The 19,469-nt window shown below is 52.4% G+C and overlaps 1 protein-coding gene across 7 annotated transcripts in view; it reads left to right on the top strand.

Moving 5' to 3' along the window:
- Positions 1-19,469, top strand: part of ELF2 (E74 like ETS transcription factor 2) — a 300,035-nt gene that overhangs the window by 273,810 nt on the left and 6,756 nt on the right. For 6 of the 7 annotated variants that reach the window (XM_063920360.1, XM_063920362.1, XM_063920361.1 and 3 more), the window contains 2 exons: positions 13,602-13,775; positions 14,531-14,617. In XM_063920360.1, coding sequence (XP_063776430.1) covers positions 13,602-13,775; positions 14,531-14,617 — 261 coding nt within the window. Of the gene's footprint in view, positions 1-13,568; positions 13,776-14,530; positions 14,618-19,469 lie in introns of all 7 variants that reach the window. The other variant, XM_063920365.1, reaches the window with a different exon arrangement.

Genomic DNA, 19,469 nt, shown 5'->3' with positions numbered 1-19,469 from the left:
ACCGCGTCACACCCTGCGTGTTCTGTCACTGTCACACCCTGCGGGTTCTGTCACTGTCACACCCCGCGTGTTCTGTCACTGTCACACCCCGCGTGTTCTGTCACCCCCCCCCCGTGTTCTGTCACCGTCACCCCCCCGTGTTCTGTCACCGCGTCACACCCCCGTGTTCTGTCACCGCGTCACACCCCCGTATTCTGTCACTGACTTAACCCCACATGTACTGTCACCGCGTCACACCCCCGTGTTCTGTCACCGCGTCACACCCCCGTGTTCTGTCACTGTCACCCCCCCCCCCCGTGTTCTGTCACTGTCACCCCCCCCCCCCGTGTTCTGTCACTGTGTCACACGTCACACCCCGCATGTTCTGTCACCGTGTCACCCCCCCCGTGTTGTCACTGACTCAACCCCACATGTTCTGTCACCATGTCACCCCCCCCCCGTGTTCTGTCACTGTCACACCCCGCGTGTTCTGTCACTGTGTCACACCCCCCCGTGTTCTGTCACTGTCACCCCGTGTTCTGTCACTGTCACCGCGTCACACCCCCGTGTTCTGTCACCGTGTCACCCCCGTGTTCTGTCACCGCGTCACACCCTGCGTGTTCTGTCACCGCGTCACACCCTGCGTGTTCTGTCACCGCGTCACACCCTGCGTGTTCTGTCACTGTCACACCCCGCGTGTTCTGTCACTGTGTCACACCCCGCGTGTTCTGTCACCCCCCCGTGTTCTGTCACCGTCACCCCCCCGTGTTCTGTCACCGCGTCACACCCCCGTGTTCTGTCACTGTCACACCCCGCATGTTCTGTCACCGTGTCACCCTCAGTGTTCTGTCACTGACATAACCCCACATATACTGTCACCGTGTCACCCCCGTGTTCTGTCACCGCGTCACACCCTGCGTGTTCTGTCACCGCGTCACACCCTGCGTGTTCTGTCACCGCGTCACACCCTGCGTGTTCTGTCACTGTCACACCCCGCGTGTTCTGTCACTGTGTCACACCCCGCGTGTTCTGTCACTGTCACCCCCCCGTGTTCTGTCACCGTCACCCCCCCGTGTTCTGTCACCGCGTCACACCCCCGTGTTCTGTCACTGTCACACCCCGCATGTTCTGTCACCGTGTCACCCTCAGTGTTCTGTCACTGACATAACCCCACATATACTGTCACCGTGTCACCCCCGTGTTCTGTCACCGCGTCACACCCTGCGTGTTCTGTCACCGCGTCACACCCTGCGTGTTCTGTCACCGCGTCACACCCTGCGTGTTCTGTCACCGCGTCACACCCTGCGTGTTCTGTCACTGTCACACCCTGCGGGTTCTGTCACTGTCACACCCCGCGGGTTCTGTCACTGTCACACCCCGCGTGTTCTGTCACTGTCACCCCCCCGTGTTCTGTCACCGTCACCCCCCGTGTTCTGTCACCGTCACCCCCCCGTGTTCTGTCACCGCGTCACACCCCCGTGTTCTGTCACCGCGTCACACCCCCGTGTTCTGTCACTGTCACCCCCCCCCCCGTGTTCTGTCACTGTGTCACCCCCCCCCGTGTTCTGTCACTGTGTCACCCCCCCCCGTGTTCTGTCACTGTGTCACACGTCACACCCCGCATGTTCTGTCACCGTGTCACCCCCCCGTGTTGTCACTGACTCAACCCCACATGTTCTGTCACCGTGTCACCCCCCCCCCCGTGTTCTGTCACTGTGTCACACCCCGCGTGTTCTGTCACTGTCACACCCCCCCGTGTTCTGTCACTGTCACCGTGTCACCCCCGTGTTCTGTCACCGTGTCACCCCCGTGTTCTGTCACCGCGTCACACCCTGCGTGTTCTGTCACCGCGTCACACCCTGCGTGTTCTGTCACCGCGTCACACCCTGCGTGTTCTGTCACCGCGTCACACCCTGCGTGTTCTGTCACTGTCACACCCCGCGTGTTCTGTCACTGTGTCACACCCCGCGTGTTCTGTCACTGTCACCCCCCCGTGTTCTGTCACCGTCACCCCCCCGTGTTCTGTCACCGCGTCACACCCCCGTTTTCTGTCACCATGTCACCCCCCCCGTGTTCTGTCACTGTGTCACACCCCGCGTGTTCTGTCACTGTCACCGCGTCACACCCCCGTGTTCTGTCACCGCGTCACACCCCCGTGTTCTGTCACCGCGTCACACCCCCGTGTTCTGTCACCGCGTCACACCCCCGTGTTCTGTCACCGCGTCACACCCCCGTGTTCTGTCACCGCGTCACACCCCCGTGTTCTGTCACCGCGTCACACCCCCGTGTTCTGTCACCGCGTCACACCCCCGTGTTCTGTCACCGCGTCACACCCCCCGTGTTCTGTCACTGTCACACCCCCCGTGTTCTGTCACACCCCCCGTGTTCTGTCACTGTCACACCCCGCATGTTCTGTCACTGTCACACCCCGCATGTTCTGTCACCGTGTCACCCTCAGTGTTCTGTCACCGTGTCACCCTCAGTGTTCTGTCACTGACTTAACCCCACATGTTCTGTCACCATGTCACCCCTGTGTTCTGTCACCGCGTCACACCCCCGTGTTCTGTCACTGTGTCACACCCCGCATGTTCTGTCACCGTGTCACCCCCCGTGTTCTGTCACTGACTCAACCCCACATGTTCTGTCACCGTGTCACCCCCCCCGTGTTCTGTCACCGTGTCACGCCCCGCGTGTTCTGTCACCGTGTCACGCCCCGCGTGTTCTGTCACCGTGTCACACCCCGCGTGTTCTGTCACCGTGTCACACCCCGCGTGTTCTGTCACTGTGTCACACCCCGCGTGTTCTGTCACTGTGTCACACCCCGCGTGTTCTGTCACTGTGTCACACCCCGCGTGTTCTGTCACTGTGTCACACCCCGCGTGTTCTGTCACTGTGTCACACCCCGCGTGTTCTGTCACTGTGTCACACCCCGCGTGTTCTGTCACTGTGTCACACCCCGCGTGTTCTGTCACTGTGTCACACCCCGCGTGTTCTGTCACTGTGTCACACCCCGCGTGTTCTGTCACTGTGTCACACCCCGCGTGTTCTGTCACCGCGTCACACCCCCGTGTTCTGTCACCGCGTCACACCCCCGTGTTCTGTCACCGCGTCACACCCCCGTGTTCTGTCACCGCGTCACAACCCCGTGTTCTGTCACCGCGTCACACCCCCGTGTTCTGTCACCGCGTCACACCCCCGTGTTCTGTCACCGCGTCACACCCCCGTGTTCTGTCACCGCGTCACACCCCCGTGTTCTGTCACCGCGTCACACCCCCGTGTTCTGTCACCGCGTCACACCCCCGTGTTCTGTCACCGCGTCACACCCCCGTGTTCTGTCACCGCGTCACACCCCCGTGTTCTGTCACCGCGTCACACCCCCGTGTTCTGTCACCGCGTCACACCCCCGTGTTCTGTCACCGCGTCACACCCCCGTGTTCTGTCACCGCGTCACACCCCCGTGTTCTGTCACCGCGTCACACCCCCGTGTTCTGTCACCGCGTCACACCCCCGTGTTCTGTCACCGCGTCACACCCCCGTGTTCTGTCACCGCGTCACACCCCCGTGTTCTGTCACCGCGTCACACCCCCGTGTTCTGTCACCGCGTCACACCCCCGTGTTCTGTCACCGCGTCACACCCCCGTGTTCTGTCACCGCGTCACACCCCCGTGTTCTGTCACCGCGTCACACCCCCGTGTTCTGTCACCGCGTCACACCCCCGTGTTCTGTCACCGCGTCACACCCCCGTGTTCTGTCACCGCGTCACACCCCCGTGTTCTGTCACCGCGTCACACCCCCGTGTTCTGTCACCGCGTCACACCCCCGTGTTCTGTCACCGCGTCACACCCCCGTGTTCTGTCACCGCGTCACACCCCCGTGTTCTGTCACCGCGTCACACCCCCGTGTTCTGTCACCGCGTCACACCCCCGTGTTCTGTCACCGCGTCACACCCCCGTGTTCTGTCACCGCGTCACACCCCCGTGTTCTGTCACCGCGTCACACCCCCGTGTTCTGTCACCGCGTCACACCCCCGTGTTCTGTCACCGCGTCACACCCCCGTGTTCTGTCACCGCGTCACACCCCCGTGTTCTGTCACCGCGTCACACCCCGCATGTTCTGTCACCGCGTCACCCCCCGTGTTCTGTCACTGACTCAACCCCACGTGTTCTGTCACCGCGTCACACCCCCCGTGTTCTGTCACCGCGTCACACCCCCGTGTTCTGTCACCGCGTCACACCCCCGTGTTCTGTCACCGCGTCACACCCCCGTGTTCTGTCACCGCGTCACACCCCGCATGTTCTGTCACCGCGTCACCCCCCGTGTTCTGTCACTGACTCAACCCCACGTGTTCTGTCACCGCGTCACACCCCCCGTGTTCTGTCACCGCGTCACACCCCCGTGTTCTGTCACCGCGTCACACCCCCGTGTTCTGTCACCGCGTCACACCCCGCATGTTCTGTCACCGCGTCACCCCCCGTGTTCTGTCACTGACTCAACCCCACGTGTTCTGTCACCGCGTCACACCCCCCGTGTTCTGTCACCGCGTCACACACCCCGTGTTCTGTCACCGCGTCACACACCCCGTGTTCTGTCACCGCGTCACACACCCCGTGTTCTGTCACCGCGTCACACACCCCGTGTTCTGTCACCGCGTCACACCCCGCATGTTCTGTCACTGTCACACCCCGCATGTTCTGTCACCGTGTCACCCTCAGTGTTCTGTCACTGACTTAACCCCACATGTTCTGTCACCATGTCACCCCTGTGTTCTGTCACCGCGTCACACCCCCGTGTTCTGTCACCGTGTCACACCCCGCGTGTTCTGTCACCGTGTCACACCCCGCGTGTTCTGTCACTGTGTCACACCCCGCGTGTTCTGTCACTGTGTCACACCCCGCGTGTTCTGTCACCGCGTCACGCCCCCCGTGTTCTGTCACCGCGTCACGCCCCGCGTGTTCCCGCGTCACACCCCGCGTGTTCTGTCACCGCGTCACACCCCCGTGTTCTGTCACCGCGTCACACCCCCGTGTTCTGTCACCGCGTCACACCCCGCATGTTCTGTCACCGCGTCACCCCCCGTGTTCTGTCACTGACTCAACCCCACGTGTTCTGTCACCGCGTCACACCCCCCGTGTTCTGTCACCGCGTCACACCCCCGTGTTCTGTCACCGCGTCACACCCCCGTGTTCTGTCACCGCGTCACACCCCGCATGTTCTGTCACCGCGTCACCCCCCGTGTTCTGTCACTGACTCAACCCCACGTGTTCTGTCACCGCGTCACACCCCCCGTGTTCTGTCACCGCGTCACACCCCCGTGTTCTGTCACCGCGTCACACCCCCGTGTTCTGTCACCGCGTCACACCCCGCATGTTCTGTCACCGCGTCACCCCCCGTGTTCTGTCACTGACTCAACCCCACGTGTTCTGTCACCGCGTCACACCCCCCGTGTTCTGTCACCGCGTCACACACCCCGTGTTCTGTCACCGCGTCACACACCCCGTGTTCTGTCACCGCGTCACACACCCCGTGTTCTGTCACCGCGTCACACACCCCGTGTTCTGTCACCGCGTCACACCCCGCATGTTCTGTCACTGTCACACCCCGCATGTTCTGTCACCGTGTCACCCTCAGTGTTCTGTCACTGACTTAACCCCACATGTTCTGTCACCATGTCACCCCTGTGTTCTGTCACCGCGTCACACCCCCGTGTTCTGTCACCGTGTCACACCCCGCGTGTTCTGTCACCGTGTCACACCCCGCGTGTTCTGTCACTGTGTCACACCCCGCGTGTTCTGTCACTGTGTCACACCCCGCGTGTTCTGTCACCGCGTCACGCCCCCCGTGTTCTGTCACCGCGTCACGCCCCGCGTGTTCCCGCGTCACACCCCGCGTGTTCTGTCACCGCGTCACACCCCGCGTGTTCTGTCACCGCGTCACACCCCGCGTGTTCTGTCACCGCGTCACACCCCGCGTGTTCTGTCACCGCGTCACACCCCGCGTGTTCTGTCACCGCGTCACACCCCGCGTGTTCTGTCACCGCGTCACACCCCGCGTGTTCTGTCACCGCGTCACACCCCGCGTGTTCTGTCACCGCGTCACACCCCGCGTGTTCTGTCACCGCGTCACACCCCGCGTGTTCTGTCACCGCGTCACACCCCGCGTGTTCTGTCACCGCGTCACACCCCGCGTGTTCTGTCACCGCGTCACACCCCGCGTGTTCTGTCACCGCGTCTCCTGAGCTCCTAGAGAGAAAGTATATTTTAGGTTTTTTATTTTACAGTGAGATCTGCTGGCAACAGACTCACTGCAGCGAGGGACTAAGGGGATAAGAAGCGAACCTACCTAACTGGTGGTAGCTTGGGCTTCTTAGGCTACTGGACACCATTAGCTCCAGAGGGATCGACCGCATGGAACCGGCCATTGGTGTTCGGTCCCGGAGCCGCGCCGCCGGCCCCCTTACAGAGCCAGAAGCAAGAAGAATCCGGAAAATCGGCGGCAGAAGACATCAGTCTTCACCAAGGTAGCGCACAGCACTGCAGCTGTGCGCCATTGCTCCTCATACACACTTCACACTCCGGTCACTGAGGGTGCAGGGCGCTGGGGGGGGCGCCCTGAGAAGCAATAAATACACCTTGGCTGGCAAATATATCACAATATATAGCCCCAGAGGCTATATATGTGATAAATACCCCTGCCAGAATCCATAAAAAGGCGGGAGAAAAGTCAGCCGAAAAAGGGGCGGAGCCATCTCCCTCAGCACACTGGCGCCATTTCTCCCTCACAGCTCCGCTGGAAGGAAGCTCCCTGGCTCTCCCCTGCAGTCTACACTACGGGGGGGCACTAAATTTAGGCGCAATATACATATAGCAGCTATAAGGGGATATAATTTAGTTAATCCCTGATTTATATAGCGCTCTGGTGTGTGCTGGCATACTCTCTCTCTGTCTCCCCAAAGGGCTTTGTGGGGTCCTGTCTTCTGTCAGAGCATTCCCTGTGTGTGTGCGGTGTGTCGGTACGGCTGTGTCGACATGTTTGATGAGGAGATTTATGTGGAGGAGGAGCAGGTGCCTATAAATGTGTTGTCACCCCCTGCGGGGCAGACACCGGAGTGGATGGACTTGTGGAAGGAATTACGCAAAAGTGTCAACTCCTTACATAAAAAATTTGACGACATGCCAAATGCGGGGCAGCCGGCTTCTCAGCCCGTGCCTGCCTAGACGTCTCAAAAGTCATCAGGGGCTCTAAAACGCCCGCTACCTCAGATGGCAGACACAGATGTCGACACGGATACTGATACCAGTGTCGACGACGAAGAGACTAATGTAATGTCCAATAAGGCCACTCGTTATATGATTGAGGCAATGAAAAATGTTTTACACCTTTCTGAGGTGACCCCAGGTACCACAAAAAAGGGTATTATGTTTGGGGAGAAAAAACTACCAGTAGTTTTTCCCCCTTCTGAAGAATTGAATGAAGTGTGTGAACTAGCGTGGGCTTCCCCCGATAAAAAAATTGGTAATTTCAAAAAAATTACTAATGGCGTACCCTTTCCCGCCAGAGGATAGGTCACGTTGGGAAACACCCCCTAGGGTGGATAAAGCACTTACGCGCTTATCAAAAAAGGTGGCACTGCCGTCCCAGGATACGGCCGCCCTAAAGGAACCTGCTGACAGAAAGCAGGAGGCTCTCCAGAAAGCTATATATACACACAATGGTATTATACTGAGACCAGCTATTGCCTCAGCATGGATGTGCAGTGCTGCAGCTGCATGGTCAGACTCCCTGTCAGAAAACATTGACACCCTAGACAGGGACACTATATTGCTAAACGTAGAGCATATTAAAGACGCTGTCTTTTACATAAGAGATGCACAGAGGGATATTTACCGGCTGGCATCAAAAATAAGTGCACTGTCCATTTGTGCCAGGAGAGGGTTATGGACCCGGCAGTGGACAGGTGATGCAGATTCTAAAAGGCACATGGAAGTTTTGCCTTATAAGGGTGAGGAGTTGTTCGGGGATGGTCTTTCAGACTTAGTGTCCACAGCAACAGCTGGGAAGTCAGCATTTTTGCCACATGTCCCCTCACAACCAAAGAGAGCACCGTATTATCAGGTGCAGTCCTTTCGCCCCCAAAAGAGCAGACGGGGTAGAGGCGCGTCCTTTCTGCCCAGAGGCAGAGGTAGGGGGAAAAAGCTGCAGCATACAGCCACTTCCCAGGAACAAAAGTCCTCCCCCGCTTCTTCTGCTAAGTTCGCCGCATGAAGCTGGGGCTCAGCAGGCGGAGCCAGGTACGGTGGGGGGCCGTCTCGAAAACTTCAGCAATCAGTGGGCTCGCTCACAGGTAGATCCCTGGATCCTTCAAGTGGTATCTCAGGGGTACAGGCTGGAATTCGAGACATCCTCCCCCCCCCCCCCACCGTCTCCTCAAATCTGCCTTACCAACGACTCCTTCAGAAAGGGAGGCTGTGTTAGAGGCAATTCACAAGCTGTATTCCCAGCAGGTGATAGTCAAGGTGCCCCTACTTCAACAAGGACGGGGTTACTATTCCACAATGTTTGTGGTACCGAAACCGGACGGTTCGGTGAGACCCATTTTAAATTTGAAATCCTTGAACACATATTTAAGAAAATTCAAGTTCAAGATGGAATCGCTCAGGGCGGTTATTGCAAGCCTGGAAGAGGGAGATTACATGGTATCTCTGGACATCAAGGATGCTTACCTGCATGTCCCCATTTACCACCCTCACCAGGAGTACCTCAGATTTGTGGTACAGGATTGTCATTACCAATTCCAGACGTTGCCGTTCGGCCTGTCCACGGCACCGAGGGTATTTACCAAGGTAATGGCCGAAATGATGATACTCCTTCGGAAAAAGGGAGTTTTAATTATCCCATACTTGGACGATCTCCTGATAAGGGCGAGGTCCAGAGAGCAGTTGTTGGTCGGCGTAGCATTATCTCAGGAGGTGCTACACCAGCACGGTTGGATTCTGAATATTCCAAAGTCTCAGCTGGTTCCGGCGACACGTCTACTGTTCCTGGGGATGATTCTGGACACAGTCCAGAAAAAAGTGTTTCTCCCAGAGGAGAAAGCCAAGGAGCGGTCATCTCTAGTGAGAGGCCTCCTGAAACCAAAACAGGTGTCGGTGCATCATTGCACGCGAGTCCTGGGAAAGATGGTAGCTTCCTACGAAGCGATTCCATTCGGCAGGTTCCATGCCAGAACCTTTCAGTGGGACCTGTTGGACCAATGGTCCGGATCGCATCTTCAAATGCATCGGTTGATAACCCTGTCTCCAAGGACCAGGGTGTCTCTGCTGTGGTGGCTGCAGAGTGCTCATCTCAGAGAGGGCCGCAGATTCAGCATACAGGACTGGGTCCTGGTGACCACGGATGCCAGCCTTCGGGGCTGGGGTGCAGTCACACGGGGAAGAAACTTCCAAGGACTTTGGTCAAGTCAGGAGACTTCCCTACACATAAATGTTCTGGAACTGAGGGCCATTTACAATGCCCTAAGTCAAGCAAAGCCCCTGCTTCAAAACAAGCCGGTTCTGATCCAGTCAGACAACATCACGGCAGTCGCCCATGTAAATCGACAGGGCGGCACGAGAAGCAGGACGGCGATGGCAGAAGCCACAAGGATTCTCCGATGGGCGGAAAATCACGTGTTAGCACTGTCAGCAGTGTTCATTCCGGGAGTGGACAACTGGGAAGCAGACTTCCTCAGCAGGCACGACCTCCACCCGGGAGAGTGGGGACTTCATCCAGAAGTCTTCCAACTGATTGTAAACCGTTGGGAAAGGCCATAGGTGGACATGATGGCGTCCCGCTTAAACAAAAAGCTAGAAAAATATTGCGCCAGGTCAAGAGACCCTCAGGCGATAGCTGTGGACGCTCTGGTGACACCGTGGGTGTACCGGTCGGTTTATGTGTTCCCTCCTCTTCCTCTCATACCCAAGGTACTGAGGATAATAAAGAAAAGAGGAGTAAGAACTATTCTCATTGTTACAGATTGGCCAAGAAGGTCTTGGTACCCGGTACTTCAAGAATTAATCTCAGAGGACCCATGGTCTCTGCCGCTCAGACAGGACTTGCTGCTGCAGGGGCCCTGTCTGTTCCAAGACTTACCGCGGCTGCGTTTAACGGCATGGCGGTTGAACACCGGATCCTAAAAGACAAGGGTATTCCGGAGGAAGTCATTCCTACGCTTATTAAAGCTAGAAAAGATGTAACCGTACACCATTATCACCGCATATGGCGAAAATATGTTGCGTGGTGTGAGGCCAGGAAGGCCCCAACGGAGGAATTCCAGCTAGGTCGATTTCTGCACTTCCTACAGTCAGCGGTGACTATGGGCCTAAAACTGGGTTCCATTAAGGTCCAGATTTCGGCTCTGTCGATTTTCTTCCAAAAAGAACTGGCTTCACTGCTGAAGTTCAGACAATTGTCAAGGGAGTGCTGCATATTCAGCCTCCTTTTGTGCCTCCAGTGGCACCGTGGGACCTCAACGTGGTGTTGGGTTTCCTAAAGTCACATTGGTTTGAGCCACTCAAAACCGTGGATTTAAAATATCTCACGTGGAAAGTGGTCATGCTTTTGGCCTTGGCTTCGGCAAGGCGTGTGTCAGAATTGGCGGCTTTGTCATGTAAAAGCCCCTATTTGATTTTCCATATGGATAGGGCAGAATTGAGGACTCGTCCCCAGTTTCTTTCTAAGGTGGTATCAGCTCTTCATTTGAACCAACCTATCGTGGTGCCTGCGGCTACTAGGGACTTGGAAGACTCCAAGTTACTGGACGTAGTCAGGGCCTTGAAAATTTATGTTTCCAGGACGGCTGGAGTCAGGAAGACTGACTCGCTATTTATCCTGTATGCACCAAACAAGATGGGTGCTCCTGCTTCAAAGCAGACTATTGCTCGCTGGATTTGTAGCACAATTCAGCTTGCGCATTCTGTGGCTGGCCTGCCGCAGCCTAAATCTGTAAAAGCCCATTCCACGAGGAAAGTGGGCTCTTCTTGGGCGGCTGCCCGAGGGGTCTCGGCTTTACAACTTTGCCGAGCTGCTACTTGGTCAGGGGCAAACACGTTTGCAAAATTCTACAAATTTGATACCCTGGCTGAGGAGGACCTTGAGTTCTCTCATTCGGTGCTGCAGAGTCATCCGCACTCTCCCGCCCGTTTGGGAGCTTTGGTATAATCCCCATGGTCCTTACGGAGTCCCCAGCATCCACTAGGACGTCAGAGAAAATAAGATTTTACTCACCGGTAAATCTATTTCTCGTAGTCCGTAGTGGATGCTGGGCGCCCGTCCCAAGTGCGGACTGTCTGCAATACTTGTATATAGTTCTTGTTAACTACAAGGGTTATTGTTGAGCCATCTTTTGAGAGGCTCTGTTGTGTTCATACTGTTAACTGGGTATATTATCACGAGTTATACGGTGTGATTGGTGTGGCTGGTATGAGTCTTACCCGGGATTCAAAATCCTTCCTTATTGGGTCAGCTCTTCGGGGCACAGTATCCTTACTGAAGTCTGGAGGAGGGTCATAGTGGGAGGAGCCAGTGCACACCAGGTAGTCCTAAATCTTTCTTAGCTGTGCCCAGTCTCCTGCGGAGCCGCTATTGCCCATGGTCCTTACGGAGTCCCCAGCATCCACTACGGACTACGAGAAATAGATTTACCGGTGAGTAAAATCTTATTTTCTCATAGTCCATAAGGGATATTGGGCACCCGCCTCAGTCCATTGACTTTTCTGCAGGTTCTTGTTATATGGTTTCCTGTTCAGCTGTTGCTAGTTGTTATATGTTAGTGGTGTGCTGGTGTGTAAATCTCGCCACTCTTCGTTATCATATTTCCTTCTCTCATATATGTCCTTTCTCTTTTGGGCACGTTTTTACTTATAACTGCCTGTGGGAGGGGGCATAGAGGGGAGGAGCCAGCACACCCAGTTGAAGAAATTTAAAGTGCACTGGCTCCTTTGGACCCCCGTGTATACCCCATCATACTAGATTCACCAATATCCCTTATGGACTACGAGAAAAGGATTTACCGGTAATTAAAATCCTGTTTTTCTTTCTTTTTTTTATAACCCAACCCTGACTTGTACTTTTCAACCACTTTGTCCCTGACCTGTTTGGAGAGCTCCTTGGTCTTCGTGGTGCGATGCCTCTTGCTTAGTGGTGTTGCTGCCTCTGGGGCCATTCAGAAAATGTGTGTTTATACTGACAGATCATGTGACACTTAGATTGCACACAGGTGGACTTGATTTCACTAATTATGTGACTTTTGAAGGTAATTGGTTGCACCAGAACTTTTGAGGGGCTTCATAGCAAAGGGGATGATCACATTTACACATGCCAATTTTCAAATTTCACGTCGCCAGCTTAGACTTTTTTGTGCATATCCATCACATGTAAAATTCAGATGAAAAAAAAATATGAAATTACAGGTTGTAATGTATCAAAATAGGTAAAAAGCTAAGGGGGGTGTATACTTTAGCAAGGCACTGTAGAAAGATTGGAGGCAGCTGATTGAAGGGATGTGGCACCTATCTCATCGCAGGCTTAGGAAGTGCATTGTCTGTCTGACAACAGCAGTGGGGAGAGATCAGGTTGATCCAGTGGGTATGGGTCGTTGGGTCGACTCAACTTAGGTCGACATGTACTAGGTTGACAGGTGAAAGGTCGACATGAGTTTTTAGACTTTTTTTGGTGGTGTTTTCTTTGTGAAGTGACGGGGAACCCCAATTAGTGCACCGTGTCCCCACGCAGCAAGGTTACTATTCCCAATTGTAGTCCACGTGGACTGTAGAGTATGAAAGTCCAAAAATTGAAGGAAAAAAGTGAAACTCATGTCGACCTTTTGACCTGTCGACCTAGTACATGTCAACCTAATGTCCGACCTAAGTTGTGTCAATCTAACGACCGTATCCCGATCCAGTGGCATGTTAACAGTCGCCACTGGCTCTGATAAAGAGAACCCAGCGATGAGGGCCAAGGTTAGAAGTGGGACAGGCTGTAGTTTGGACCAGGTGTCAGTTACAGCAGTGCATTACCAAGCTCTAACATTGTTTTGCAGGGAAGAGTGCTGCACTGGCAGTGCAAGCGAGGAAGGATAGATGCAGAGCATGAAGTTGTGGAGCAGACAGCCCTAGCGATTTCACAGTAGTGAAATATTAGAGAATATTTAACTTTGTTATACCATATTATAGAAGTTGCAGTCATGCCTCCACACATAGTGCAGCCAGGCTTTGGTAGGTAGGAAGTTAATTTCACGCTCTTTCTTTTTCTGTGATTTGTTGCAGTTCAGTTGAAGGGCCAATACTACTTTATGTTCAGAAATACATAGCTTAGAATCCCACAGCCACTATGCAGAGCTCATATTCTGTTTCCCAACCTCTTTTCCTGAGCTGAGAAGGCTTTTGGAACTAGCCATTTAATAAGGGGTATTATCCCATAGCTGCACACCTCTTACTGCTCACTAATCTATACTTAAAAAGTACAGAACAAGTAAGAATGATGCTGCATACTCCTTGAGAGTAAGCCAAAAACTAATTTCAAATGATTTACGTTTTCGTTATATTTCCATTTAGTGAACCCTTTTGGATTTTGTTCTTTATCTACAGTGGAAGTTTATGTACCACAATGTGTATCCACGCCAGAGTTCATCCATGCTGCCATGAGGCCAGATGTCATCACAGAGACTGTGGTGGAAGTATCCACTGAGGACTCCGAGCCAATGGATACCTCTCCCATCCCGATATCTCTTGAACTGGGAGAGCCAATGAAGAAAAAGAGAGGTAATTTCTGCGACGTTTTAGTCTCACAATGTGAAGCATATGTACTAGTGACTGTACATGACCAGAGCTATAATAATTATCTTATCAGATCTGTGTAACAGACCTATAGGCAGTTCAACAAAGTATGGCTCATTGGTTTGTAAATGGGAGTGACTGATCCCACCCATTTTTGCACTACAGAAAATGATGGCTATTACCCACAAAGGTCCACAAATCAGGAAGATAAAGTCTTGCTGTTTTGTAGCGATAATTTCACACAGAGAGATGTGGCCACCCAGAGTATTTTTGTTTTGTTTTTTCCCCCTACAGTCACTGTGGGGAGCACTACTAATCCATTTAATGAGGAGGGGAATCCCAAGGGCGGTGTGGGGAAAGACAGGTAATTTTTAAATGTAATTTAGTATATGTCAGGCCTGGTTCTCTAAATGACAGCTAACCCCTTATCTCGGGTGTCAAGCGTTCCCGATAATAGATTCCAACTATATACAGATACTTGTTTCATCTTTATTCTTTATTAATTGTCAAGTTATTCAAAAGCCTCATTCTTAATAAGGGATAGCAGCAGTTAGTAGTAAGTTGTGCTATCTGTCTCCTGTTCAAGAAGGCTTTGTAGTTGGCATTTAAAAGGGAAGTATCCATCCAAATCATTAATAAGTGCATGTTTTCTTACATTGGCACATGCAGTGATAAATGAGGTGTCAGGGTTTCCAGTCATTGTGCTTACTCACTTGCGACTACTGTGTCCCTTTGTGCAGCTGGCCGTAAACCAAAGATGCAGCCACCTACATTTGCCAATGGCTCCCCTGATTTGGGAATGAAGAAGAAACCAAGGGAAGGCAAAGGTAAAACCCCCCTAATAAATGTGTCATTGTGCAGTATTACTAATTGTAAGCCAGATTCCGGGATGCCATTATGCGTATCGGTGGTGGCTGCTGTTTGTGTATTATTAATCAGTCTACCATTTCCCATGGTAATGTTGCCGCTTTGGGCTGTTCCTTATGCCTGTCCCATGGAAAGGATACAACCTTTTATCACTTGGGGAGTAATTTGAGTTTTGCTGATCGTTTAGAAAGCAATCATGTATGTGTATTTTTATACAGCATGCCTAGAAACTCAGTGCTCCATACATGACAATGTGGTGACGAGTGAGGTTCCTTCATATATTATTCTAGCCTGGCTCTAGGATTGTCAGTTAACTGGTAATATAGGGGTCTGGGTTCTAAGCCTTGGAGAGAGAGAAAGTACGAGCCAATCCGCTTCTAAATGTCATTTTATAGGCTGTGTTTGAAAACTGACGAGCTGATTGGCTGGTACTTTCTCTTTCCGCTTACTGGGGCATATGTACTAAGCAGTGAAAAGAGTGGAGGCGTGAGCTAGTGGAGAAGTTGCCCATGATAACCAATCAGCTGCTACTTATAACTTTTACAGAATGATAAATGTTACATCAAAACGGATTGGTTGCCATGGGCAGCTTCTCCACTGGTGCACTTATCCACTCATCACTGCTTTATACATCTTCCGTACTGCCCGTAACATGGCAGTTAGGAGCTGATTTGCTGATAATTATCTCTCGCTCCACTTTATCACTCTCTGGGTGGAATTCAGTTGTGTCATGTCCCCGCCACCATGGCTGCCATTAGATGGTGCCTGATGGCACAATTCAATTGCAGCTCCACTTGGGCGAGCATGCAGTGGGGGACACACATTTCAGCTCGCAGCCTCCTGGGTGCGAGCTGAAATGTGTGAAAACTACATGGTTTGGGAGCCCCCACACCAAGACTTTGAGCTGCTAAACCCAGCACTAAAAAGGTAACAAGTGCATCTAGGGTAGGGGGGACGACGACAGTTGAATTGCATTGGTGGACACGCACAAAGCAATTCAATCCCCCCTCTAACCCTTAGTACCCTCTAACACTCTCTGAAGGCTTAGTACATCTGCCCCAGATACTTTAATGATGCTATAAGGGGGGTGTTTCTCCATATCATTGCATGTATACGGTAAACTAAGGATGTAGAACAGGCAGCCCTTAAGCTGCTATGGAACTACGCATCCCAGCATACACTGCCACAGTTTTGTTATTAAGGCATGTTAAACCTGTGGCAGGACATGCTGAAATGTTCCACAGCAGCTGGAGGGTCACTTGTTATTACCTCTGCCGTAAACATTTTAGAATTCTGATATATTTATTTATAACAGCAGCAGCCCTTACCGGTATTAAATGTTACTGAATGCAAATCTGGACATCAGTTTTTATTCTGCAGAATTTCTTGTGCCGTGCACCTTTGTACTTAATATATAGTGCTGAGTTGCTTCAGTCTGCGCAGTGTACATTGAACAGCGCATGCTTGGACAACAAACCCACATTTTGCACGTCTAAACCTTATGGTGGAAAGGGCATTCTTACGTAGGCCGTGTTCAGTAGGCCGGTGTATGCCTGAAAATGCTCCCTTGCTGGCCGGCAGTGTATACACACCTCATAGGAACGACCTCAAAACTGTACACACGGACGCTGAGAAACCTACAGCTCACATACACACACTTTCTCTAACGTCCTAAGTGGATGCTGGGGACTCCGTCAGGACCATGGGGTTTAGCGGCTCCGCAGGAGACAGGGCACAATAATAAAAGCTTTAGGATCAGGTGGTGTGCACTGGCTCCTCCCCCTATGACCCTCCTCCAAGCCTCAGTTAGATTCTTGTGCCCGGCCGAGAAGGGTGCAATCTAGGTGGCTCTCCTGAGCTGCTTAGAATAAAAGTTTAAGTTAGGTTTTTTATTTTCAGTGAGTCCTGCTGGCAACAGGCTCACTGCTACGAGGGACTTAGGGGAGAGAAGTAAACTCACCTGCGTGCAGGATGGATTTGCTTCTTAGGCTACTGGACACCATTAGCTCCAGAGGGAGTCGGAACACAGGTCTCACCCTGGGGTTCGTCCCGGAGCCGTGCCGCCGACCCCCCTTGCAGATGCCGAAGTTAAAGAGGTCCAGAAACAGGCGGCAGAAGACTTTCAGTCTTCATAAGGTAGCGCACAGCACTGCAGCTGTGCGCCATTGTTGTCAGCACACTTCATACCAGCGGTCACTGAGGGTGCAGGGCGTTGGGGGGGGCGCCCTGGGCAGCAATGTATTATACCTTTTTTATGGCTAAAATACATCACATATAGCCATTGAGGCTATATGGATGTATTTAACCCCTGCCAGATCTCACAAACTCCGGGAGAAGAGCCCGCCGTTTTAGGGGGCGGGGCCTATTCTCCTCAGCACACGGCGCCATTTTCCTGCTCAGCTCTGCTGTGAGGAAGGCTCCCAGGCTCTCCCCTGCACTGCACTACAGAAACAGGGTTAAAACAGAGAGGGGGGGCACTTATTTGGCGATATGATTACATATGTGAAAATGCTATAAGGGAAAACACTTGTATAAGGGGTTGTCCCTGTATAATTATAGCGTTTTTGGTGTGTGCTGGCAAACTCTCCCTCTGTCTCCCCAAAGGGCTAGTGGGGTCCTGTCCTCTATCAGAGCATTCCCTGTGTGTGTGCTGTGTGTCGGTACGTGTGTGTCGACATGTAGGAGGACGATGTTGGTGAGGAGGCGGAGCAAATTGCCTGTATTGGTGATGTCACTCTCTAGGGAGTCGACACCGGAATGGATGGCTTATTTAGGAATTACGTGATAATGTCCACACGATGCAAGGTCGGTTGACGACATGAGACGGCCGGCAAACAAATTAGTACCTGTCCAGGCGTCTCAGACACCGTCAGGGGCTTGTAAAAACGCCCATTTACTTCAGTGTCGACGGTGAAGAAACAAACGTATTTTCCTTTAGGGCCACACGTTACATGTTAAGGGCAATGAAGGAGGTGTTACATATTTCTGATACTACAAGTACCACAAATAAGGGTATTATGTAGGGTGGGAATAATCTACTTGTAGTTTTTCCTGAATCAGATAAATTAAAGTGTGTGATGATACGTGAGTTTCCTCCGATAGAAAATTATTGGAGGTATACCCTTTCCCGCCAGAAGTGAGGGCGAGTTGGGAAACACACCTTAGGGTGGATAAGGCGCTCACACGCTTATAAAAACAAGTGGCGTTACCGTCTCCAGATACGGCCGCCCTCAAGGAGCCAGCTGATAGGAAGCTGAAACATATCCAAAAAAGTATATACACACATACTGGTGTTATACTACGACCAGCAATCGCCTCAGCCTGGATGTGCAGCGCTGGGGGGGCTTGGTCGGATTTCCTGACTGAAAATATTGATACCCTTGACAGGAACAATATTTTATTGACTATAGAGCATTTTAAGGATGCATTTCTATATATGCGAGATGCGCAGAGGGATATTTGCATTCTGGCATCAAGAGTAGATGTGATGTCCATATCTGCCAGACGATGTTTATAGACACGACAGTGGTCAGGTGATGCAGATTCCAGACGGCACATGGAAGTATTGCCGTATAAAGGGGCGGTCCATCGGACCTGGTGGCCATGGCAACAGCTGGAAAATCCACTTTTGTTACCCCAAGTCACATCTCAGCAGAAAAGGACACAGTCTTTTCAGTCTCAGTCCTTTCGTACCCATAAAGGCAGGCGGGCAAAAGGCCAGTCATATCTGCCCAGGGTTAGAGGAAAGGGAAGAAGACTGCAGCAGGCAGCCCATTCCCAGGAACAGAAGTCCTCCACAGCTTCTGCCAAGTCCGCAGCATGACGCTGGGGCCATACAAGCGGACTCAGGTGCGGTGGGGGGTCATCTCAAGAGTTTTAGCACGCAGTGGGCTCACTCGCAAGTGGACTCCTGGATCCTACACGTAGTATCCCAGGTGTACATTGGAAATTCGAGACGTCTTCCCCTCACAAGTTCCTGAAGTCTGCTTTACCAACGTCTCCCTCCGACAGGGAGGCAGTATTGGGAAAAAAATTCACAGGCTGTATTCTCAGCAGGTGATAATCAAAGTACCCCTCCTACAACAAGGGAAGGGGTATTATTCCACACTATATTGTGGTACTGAAGCCAAACGGCTCGGTGAGATCTAAAAGATTTGAACAATTACATACAAGGGTTCAAATCAAGATGGAGTCACTCAGAGCAGTGATAGCGAACCAGGACGATATGGTGTCACTGGATATCAGGGACGCTTACCTACATGTCCAAATTTTGCCCTTCTCACCAAGGGTATCTCAGGTTCGTGGTACAGAACTGTCACTATCAGTTCAGACGCTGCCGTTGGATTGTCCACGGCACCCCGGGTCTTTACCATGGTAATGGCCGAAATGATGATTCTTCCTAAAAGAAATATGGACGCTTTCCTGATAAGGGCAAGGTCCAGAGAACAGTTGGCGGTCGGAGTAGCACTATCTCAAGTAGTTCTACGACAGCACGAGTGGTTTCTAAATATTCCAAAATCGCAGCTTTTCCGACGACACGTCTAATGTTCCTAGGAATGATTCTGGACACAGTCCAGAAAAGGATGTTTTCTCCCGGAGAAGAAGGCCAGGGAGTTATCCGAGCTAGTCAGGAACCTCCTAAAACCAGGAAAAGTATCAGTGCATCATTGCACAAGGGTCCTGTGAAAAATGGTGGTTTCTTACAAAGCGATCCCATTCGGTAGATTTCACGCAAGAACCTTTCAGTGGAATCTGCTGGGAAAATGGTCCGGATCGCATCTTCAGATGCATCAGCGGATAACCCTGTCTACA

This window comes from Pseudophryne corroboree, chromosome 1 (genome assembly GCF_028390025.1).
Source record: "Pseudophryne corroboree isolate aPseCor3 chromosome 1, aPseCor3.hap2, whole genome shotgun sequence".
In the NCBI taxonomy this organism is placed as follows: domain Eukaryota; kingdom Metazoa; phylum Chordata; class Amphibia; order Anura; family Myobatrachidae; genus Pseudophryne; species Pseudophryne corroboree.
The sequence above is the reverse complement of the archived record's forward strand: the minus strand, read 5'-3'. Positions and strand labels throughout refer to the sequence as shown.